The 8,479-nt window shown below is 47.2% G+C and overlaps 2 protein-coding genes across 3 annotated transcripts in view; both read left to right on the top strand.

The window, feature by feature from the left end:
• The first annotated feature begins 3,279 nt into the window (after positions 1–3,279).
• SPP1 (secreted phosphoprotein 1) lies at positions 3,280–7,826 on the top strand. The gene is made up of 7 exons (XM_042049643.1): positions 3,280–3,457; positions 4,706–4,772; positions 4,872–4,922; positions 5,807–5,911; positions 6,062–6,106; positions 6,374–6,631; positions 7,094–7,826. Exons 2-7 carry the CDS (start codon positions 4,719–4,721, stop codon positions 7,565–7,567), a joined length of 987 nt encoding a protein of 328 aa, XP_041905577.1. The 5' UTR covers positions 3,280–3,457; positions 4,706–4,718; the 3' UTR covers positions 7,568–7,826.
• Positions 7,827–8,172: 346 nt separating this feature from the next.
• PKD2 (polycystin 2, transient receptor potential cation channel) overlaps positions 8,173–8,479 on the top strand; it is a 22,319-nt gene continuing 22,012 nt past the window's right edge. Inside the window, exon 1 of one of the 2 annotated variants that reach the window (XM_042049639.1) lies at positions 8,173–8,446. In XM_042049639.1, the coding sequence (XP_041905573.1) occupies positions 8,188–8,446 (259 nt within the window). In that variant the 5' untranslated portion in view covers positions 8,173–8,187. Of the gene's footprint in view, positions 8,472–8,479 lie in introns of both variants that reach the window. The other variant, XM_042049640.1, reaches the window with a different exon arrangement.

The following is an 8,479-nucleotide window of genomic DNA, read 5'->3' as shown; positions in this document are numbered from 1 at the left end:
AAGCTTTGCTTTTCATCTGTCTTTCACAGAAACCTATCTTTACTGAGTGTGCTTTTCTTTGGGATATCCTAGTTGCAAAACAGTACCTGATAAAATTCTTAATGCTGCTGAAGAAATTAACCTCTCTCTTCCAGCCTTAGTCTTTGCCATCTAGTTTTTGCTCATGTTCACCTCCGAACTTGTTTTTTGTTGAACAAAACTCAACAAAACCCAGCTGTCCTGAAAGCTGACTGAGCACTACAGGCCACTGCAGGCAGGCTGGGACTTCCCAAGCCAGCCAGAGGTATCACTGGGCATCACACTGATGTCCCAGCTCAGGATCTTAGGTAGGTTCTGGAGGTCGCACAGGGAGGCACTGATACAGCTTCTTGACAACACAAAACAGCAGCCTAACCACAGGTTTCCAACACAGCCCAGGATGGAAGGCATTGTGGTCAAAAGCTTTGTTTGACAGGACAGACAAGTAGAAAACGTCACCTACATGCAGCAAATTACAGCCTGTCACAGTCATGCTCTGCACAGACCCTGACAGCTCTTGAAAGCCGGAATCATGTACCCTCCCACCTGTACAAACTCAAGCAAGTCGCTTCTCCTGTGCCACCAGCAGACAAGCGTTCTGTCCAGAATTAGGGATTTTAATGTGGGAAGTGAAAATGGTGAAAGTTCCCTGCTTTCTGCCCTGCTTGTTCCTTATCTGTGAGACAACAAGAAGCACAAATCCTACCAAGGCAAAGGATCTTTCAGCTAGACAAAATGATTTATAGGAGCAATAACCACATAAGGATAGGCATGGGACAAGTGCTAAATTTACTACAGCTCTGTACAGGCTAATCTTGCATGAAATGAAGACATTTAGTAATCAGCTGTGTCTTCTTTAGTAATAGCTTCTGGATTCCTACAAAACATCCCTGTTGTTCCTTAGTTCTTACAAAATCAACCATATAGCTTTGGCAACAGACTCAAAAACACTGTCATCTCCCAGCACACTGGAAATATCAGTTGTTTGCCAGAAAAACTCCCAGGGGGTCACATAGAGACTCTGCTGGGAGACAAGAGTTCCAGGTTCTTGCAAAACATTTGCCTTGAGGTGCCACAGTAATAATTGACCTGCACAGGAACGTCTGTAACAAACTGCAGGAAGCCTCTGTTTCTAATGGCTCCATCAGCACAACTGATAACTGCTGCTGAACTTGGTGAAACAGGCTGTTTACATAATATGTGTTTTCCTGACAGTCTGATATACAGTAATACACCATTATGCAGATCACAAGTGTTGGTTTTGGCCAGACGGCAGCTCTAGAGGATCTTTGAGCATATGGTTGTTTTTCAGTTCTGTGTCTCTTGATGAATGGTTTGTAGGGAAAGTAGGGTTTTCAGGCTTAAAATTTAATCCAGGGTGTGGACAGGAGAGCAGGACGCAGCACACCCAGTCCCACATCCAGTGGTGTGAGCCACTGGCTTCACTCTGTCTCCGTTTTTGCTCTGTCAGATGGAAGTAGTTTTTCACTGATGGTCAGGACTGGTGTTTGGGATCAAATGTACTTGGCTACCTAAGGGCCTGGCTTGGGGTTCCCTGGAGTCAACAGCAGTGGCCTTTTGGAGCCACCCTAGTAACTAAGTAAGTATCAGCTACTGCGTGATGCTCAAACCAACATTTCAAAGAGCACCCACTCCAGCTGGAGTCTTGTGTCTGCATTCAAGGGCTTCAGCAAACTGGTTTCCAGCAGCACCGAGCTGCAGATACAGTGGGAGATGGTAAATCTGTCTAAATCTGCAGAAGATCATGCTGCTGGAATCCTAGTTATTGAAGGCTTTTTTTGGTTGAAAAGTCTTTCCTGAGTTACCATATAACAATGGTCACATAGCTCCAAAAATAAAAGCTAGGACAGTCCTCATTAAGGTAGATCCTTACATACAGAACTTCTAAGGATATGCTATATACTGTGTTTTCATCTGATTCTTCTTCTGGGATATTAGAACAGTCTCTTAAGAAGACTAAATTGAACTTCTGGCTCTTGACAATGGCAGCTCAAAAACATAATTAGTTAAGTGTGTGTGATGATGTGATGGGCAGGTGCTGAGCTAACGTGGGTATGTTACTCCTGATATCTCTAAACATGCCCCAGAAGTGTCAGTGAGCACAGGATAACCGGTAACAGGAGCTGGTACCAACAGGTCTCTCTTGTCTGCTTGACTAAGGACACAGCAATCATCAGCTGGGTATCAAAAACAAGAAGAAAGATAACCACCTTGAAACAGTAAATATTCTGCCTTCTGAGAGGGCTGTTTGGAATGTTTTCCTGTGTTTGAATGGCACCTCGTTGTCCTTTTAAAGAAACATCAAATGGAAGAGTGTCTGAGACTCCTCCAGCACATCCCAGCTGATGCAGAATCAGTCCAGAGCTATGGACATCCAAGCTGCCACAATTGCCCATCAGCAGGGCTGATGTACTGCTCCACAGCAGACATAGAATTTCACCCCATGGTGTGCCTTTTTTCCCAATCCCAGTCATGGCACTCTTCCTACTGGAACTATAGGTGCTTTTTTTTCCCCCTTTCTCTCTCTCTTTTTTTCTTTCTTTTTTTTGTTTGTTTGTTTGTTTGTTTGTTTGTAAAATATCTGGTATCTGGTGCCTGAAAAGGGCTCTGGAACAGACTTGACCAAAACACTGGAGAAAGGAGCCAGAAGGAATACAAATGAATAGCAAAGGAGAGAGATTTCCTCATAAAGATGTACCAGTCTTCTTTAATTAGATCACCACTGGCTCTTGGGCACCTTTACAAGCAAGTTTCTGGATGCAGAATTCCTACTGAGACAATTAGTACTACTGATTCATTTTTTTTACCCAGGTCAGACCAAAAAATACAAAAGTCCATATTCTGCACCATCTTTGCAATTCTTGTTGCACCATGCATGCCCTGGAGAGCAGCTCTACAACTTTGTGGAAACATTAACACCTCTTTGGTGAATTTTATGTTCAGATTTATTTCTTCCAGTAAACATTAGATATTCCTACCCCCTGCAGAACAGGGCACAAAAGTTTTCTGGGAAACTGAGCTCTGGCTTTTCACAAAAGGAGGACAGACTTGCCCTGAAGCCCTCCTACACGATACCAAATACTGTGCATTCAATAGACCTGCTGGTTAATGATCTCGCCCATAAGTAATGTTTTAACCTTAGAGTGGTTTTTGTTTGCTTCAAAAGCCACAAAGCCAAAGAGGAAGTGTAGGAGAACGTGGGCAGGACAGTGGCCAGGAGCCTCATGAGCTCATCTTTTTCCGCCACATGGGGATTGGTGGCTGTGCTTGGGACAGGGTTTAAATTCCCAGAGCTCAGAGATGTCAGGCAGTCGGGGGACAAGGGGAGAAAGCCAGAGCTGCTGGGAGCCAGCTGGAGCTGCTGCTGGGATCACTAAGAGTGCTCTTGTTGTGGCTCACTCCTCCAGCACCAGAAAAGGTAATTTTCTTTTGCTTTGTTACCTGGCATGTGCCAATCCATCTGCAGCTTTGGTCTAGGAAACACTGAGCAGATCTTTGAAAACTGCCTCACTGGGCCGGTATGTTTGATATTTCCCTGTGGAAAAAGGTGTGCTTTTATAGGAGCAAGGTTGCTTTAGCAATGTCAGGTATTACACATAATCACAGTTTTAAATTTGTGTGCTGATAGGTGTTGGGAGAAGGTTACTGAAAACCCTGCTGCTGAATCATGCACTGGAAACTGAAAGCTGGTGCTTGAACACAGAAAGCTTTCTCCCTCATGTAACCACTGCCTGGCAGTGTCCTTTTTTCTCCTGGCAGGCTTACAGTCTGTGCTGCACAATCCTGAGTGGGTGGGACAGCCACACTTCTCTGTGAAACTTGAAATTGCAATACCTCTATTGGAGTGTCCTGCCTCAGGGCCAGCCTTACTAATGTCTTTTAAATGTCCTAAGCAGCTTTCTTTCCTGCCGTAACTTACCAAGGTTTTGAACGACTCTTCTTCATCAGTAAATTGGTTTAAATTCTCAGGGATGTTCCTTATTCTGGGAACTGGTCAGTAAGCACTGAAATTTACTGTAGCTCTCCTAATTTCAGCAGGCATCAGTTATTTATTAAATTGCTAAAGCTGCAATGTGAGCAGCTATTTCACTTCATCTCTTGTTTGGAAACCCAGGTTATTTTGTTCAAACTTCTGGAGGGGGAAATACAGGTCTATGAATAAGAGCAGTTTATGTTCATATAAACTGACTTTACTCAGCAACTTCACTTAATAACCCTAAAAACTAGTTTTAAAATAACCGGCAAGAGAATACAAATTGAGTTTGCCTTAGCCTGCCTCTTCTTAAAAAAACTATGTTAAATGAATGAAGATAAACCAAAGCTGATAATTTATAACACTTAGTTTTTCGCAAAGCTTTTCCTTTGTCTGTGCATCAGTAGATGACAGGAGTCAGTTCACTTTTTCAATGTAGCTATTCTCACCACTGCTCAGCTCTTCTCAGTACTTAGTTTTAAAATTCTTGTAGCTTTTGAGTAGCTAATTCATTACAAACCAGCTAGGTGGGGGGTAGTGATGGAGGACAGAGGAAATAAAATCAGCATGGGCAGGTTGAATCCATAGCAGGGACCTGGTCTCGGCACAGTGAAGCACAGCAGGAAAAAGGAATCCTATAGAATTTTTGTGGTATTTTACCTTATTGACTTACTGTTCCAATATATTTTCTAGGTAAAACATTACAATGAAGGTGGCAGTTCTGTGTTTATGCCTTATCAGCATCACTGCTGCATGGCCAGTGAGTAAATCACAAACACACATCCCCAGCACTTGTATTGTTTTCTTTGCACTTGAGTGCAAATACTCATAAATGCTTTTTCTCTTTTCTCCCTTCAAGGTGATTCAATCCAAGCACCATGCCATTTCTGCCAGCTCCGAAGAAAAATATGTAAGTTCCTTTTGTCTTTCTGTTAATTTTTCTTTAATAAATACTTTTTGATTATTTTTTATGTTTCCACCAAAACACATTTTCAGGTACTTGTTCTGTGATTGTAGATGCTTGCAGAACATGTCCTCACCTGGCTGTTATGAGCCAGTTTCAAAGCAGAGAGCCACTGATGTCCATAGACTTTTTCCTGTGTCTTATGTCCTGGTTGTGGACTTTCATTAGTTCTATCTCTGGACTAGCACTGGAAATCTTTTCTCTTAAAGAAAAATATGTTAGCTGTTACTTGCTAAAAAAGAGGTACTGCAGTATGGCAAAATTACTATAACCCAGATTCGTTAGTGTGGATCAGATGACAATATTTGGTGTTGGAGGAGCACTTTAATCCAATTCCCTGTAATTTTCTTTTGAGTGGTGTCAGTGAACTGCATTAGTCTTGTATATAGCTATTTGATTTATTCCCAATCGCCAGCTGTTACCCTTGTAAAATCTATTCTTGGCTTTGAGAACCAGCTACTGCATTTGGTTTAGAGTCTTCATGATGTGGGAGATAAATCACCCTCCAAAAAGGGCCTAAGAATTAGCAGAAACAAGGATTGTTAGACCTAAGTCCAAATTCCACTCAATAAAAACAAGCTGGAGAAGCTGATCTGAATTTCCCCAGGCTCTGCCAGTGGGAGAGGCACAACTATACATCTTTCGGGTACAATGTTCATCTGGGATCATGGCTTGTTCTCTTCCTACTGCAATGAATAGCTGAGGACACATCCCATACAGAAGCACTATGTACTCCAGATGCCACATCTGCCTGAAAATAGAGGTTAGGATGCAGGCAGCTTTGCCTGCTCCTTTGAGGATTAACCTCTCCCTTTTATTTTCTCTCGTAGGACTCCAGGAGCCATCACTTGCGCAGATATCACAACGACCACATGAATTCTCAGTCTCAGGAGAGTCAGCAGCACCCCCAGAGTGATCTGGCATCATTGCAGCAGGTACAGGCACCTAACTGGAAGAGAAAGCAGAGTGTCTTTCCATGCCAAGATTTGCAAGCTTTGATTAAGTGCTTAAAGAACAGTCAACATGCTGATCAGCTCTACTGTACGTGCCTTTGTGTCCTAACCTGAATTTTGTGTTGCTTTCAGACCCTTCACTCTTCAGAAGAAAGCATGGATGTCCCAGTACAGCTGGTAAGTGTTTTGAAGGACAACATGTTAGTTGAGTGCTGCAGGGCAGCCAGTGTGTAGCAGCCCTCATTTTCCTCAGTCAAGTGTGGTTCTCGCAGTAACATCTCTCCCAAAATAAAACAAAGCTCCGGGAAGGGTGAAGTGAACCCAGTGCAGTGCCTGCACGTAGTTTCTCAGCAGTGCCTAAGCCCTGGGTGAATGGGACAGATACCAGCCTGCACCTCCCAAATCCGTGTTCATTTGCCTGATGTATAAAAAAATGTTTTCCAGCACTTTCCTGATGTGTCAAGCAAGAGCCATGAAGATGTGGATGATGATGATGATGACGACGACAACGATTCCAATGACACAGATGAATCCGAAGAGGTTGTCACGAGTTTTCCCACAGACATTCCAGTAACTGAACCATTCCCCACCTTCCCTTTCACCCGGGGAGACAATGCTGGCAGAGGTGACAGTGTGGCCTACAGGATGAGGGCAAAAGCCGCACTGCTGAAGTCTATCAAACTCTACAAAGCTGCCAAAAAGGTAAGTAGCACTGAGCAGTGGTACCCATGGTTTTGGAAATGGGGAGTGAACTTGAAAATGGACATGGCATTTTATGGGAGCTGGTTTTGAAAAGACTTGGTATGGGGAAAGTAGGCATAAGTGAAGGAATGTATTTCCTTTCTCTGGGTACCACAGGTGAGAGGGTGTGGACGGCTGCCGATGCGCTGGGGTGGGAGTGTAGCCCACTGCTGCAAGATGTGCAAAACTGCAGTTTGCACTATCATGATGTACTTGCACACGTGAAATCTGAGGCCAGGATCAAATGCGAGTTTCTCATAATGTGAAAGGTGCATGTAACTCCATAAAACACCAGAGTATCTCCGGGCAGAGGTGCATCATGCAGGCTTTGAGCGTCCCCGCAGCCCGAGCAGCCTGCGTTAGTGCAGCACTTGATGGAGTCCCCAGGGGTGACAATGGCTCTTGTTCTGCTCTCTAACACAGCTTATCTATGGTGCCACTGAGGAAGATGAGAGCGACATGGACGCAGACAGCCAGCGCTCTGTCTCTCGGGAGGATTCTGCTTCCCGCAGCTCCCTGAGGAAGCACGCCAGCAGCGTGGTATGGTCTGACCAGAGCCACGGGCGGGACAGCAGCGAGCAGGACAGCAATCCGCATGATCGGAGCTTGGAAAACAACAGCCGGCACAAATCCGACAGCCACGAGGCAGAAGGCGACAGTAGCAAGTCTGGTGTCAGAGGGGACAGCCTCTCGAGTGTGGAAAGCAAAGAGAGAGGGGACAGCCACTCGAGTGCAGAAAGCTGGGAGAGCCGGGACAGCCACCCGAGTGCGGAAAGCAGGGAGAGCCAGGACCGCGTGTCAGCTGAGCTCTCTGACGACATCAGCAACCAAACCCTGGAAAGTGCCGAGGATTCTCAAGATCGTCGCAGCATCGAAAGTAACGAAGTCACCCTTTAAAGAGAGACAAAAATAATATTTCCCTCCCTTTTCAATCCCTACCTAAGGGAAGAGGGGAGTCGCTTCATTTCGGGGAACTGTTTGTTAATGTAGTTCGCGTGGTGACTTTTGCGGTTCGGGGCGGTCCATGGTCCCTGGGGCTGTGCCGGCGGAGGCTGTGGGACACACGGGGCGAGGGTCGCCCCTCGGGCACGCTGCTCTCTGCGCTGCCAGGCGGTGTTGTGCTGTAACGGGACTTAAATAAAACCTCAAAACCCTGTACCTGCGTTACTGTTCACTGGGGCTGGGGCCGGGCGGGGGGAGCTTTAATACTTCCTCTTAAAATGATGTGAAGTCACTGTTCCCCACAAATTTAACCAGTATAACCCCTTCGCGAGGCCTCCTTCTGCTTTCATCGAGGATGAGCGGGACTCCAAACACCCAGAGCCGGCCCCTGCGCCGCTACCGCAGGGGCGGTCCGGGGCTGCCTTGGAGAGGGGAGGGAGGCATCGGAGGAGGACAAGGAGGGCGGGGAGGAGGTCCCGGCCGTCGCTCCCGCCGGCAGCTAGGGTGACTACATCTCCCTCCGTACCCCGGGCTTTCCGCCGGAGGGCGGGGAAGGGGCGGCGGCGGCGGGTCCGATGGCGGGCGGCGGCGGCTGCCGGCGCGGGCGGGAGCAGCTGGAGCTGGAGCGGCTGGGCCAGGCGGCGCGGGCTGGCTCCTGCCCGCCGTCGCCGCCGCTCTCCGCCTGCTCGCGGCAGGCCTGGAGCCGGGACAACCCGGGCTTCGAGCCCGAGGAGGACGCGGCGGCGGCGGCGGCGGCGGCCGGGCCGGTGCTGGAGATGGACGTGGAGTGGGGCAGCCGAACCGCGTCGTCGCTGGGCAGCGGCGCGGGGGGCCCGACGGGCGGCGGGCGGCGGGCGCGGTGTGGCT

The sequence above is a fragment of the Corvus kubaryi genome, unplaced genomic scaffold (assembly GCF_017639235.1).
Source record: "Corvus kubaryi isolate FWS band 111438036 unplaced genomic scaffold, C.kubaryi_AGA036_p1.0 71, whole genome shotgun sequence".
Taxonomy (NCBI): domain Eukaryota; kingdom Metazoa; phylum Chordata; class Aves; order Passeriformes; family Corvidae; genus Corvus; species Corvus kubaryi.
The sequence above is the reverse complement of the archived record's forward strand: the minus strand, read 5'-3'. Positions and strand labels throughout refer to the sequence as shown.

What these genes read in the sequence shown, in the direction of transcription:
- SPP1 (XM_042049643.1), top strand. Translation starts at nt 4,719, where the DNA reads ATGAAGGTGGCAGTTCTGTGTTTATGCCTTATCAGCATCACTGCTGCA. An exon ending in ATCTGGCATCATTGCAGCAG is followed by an intron (nt 5,912 to 6,061) that starts GTACAGGCACCT and finishes TGTTGCTTTCAG; the next exon opens with ACCCTTCACTCTTCAGAAGA. An exon ending in TGGATGTCCCAGTACAGCTG is followed by an intron (nt 6,107 to 6,373) that starts GTAAGTGTTTTG and finishes AATGTTTTCCAG; the next exon opens with CACTTTCCTGATGTGTCAAG.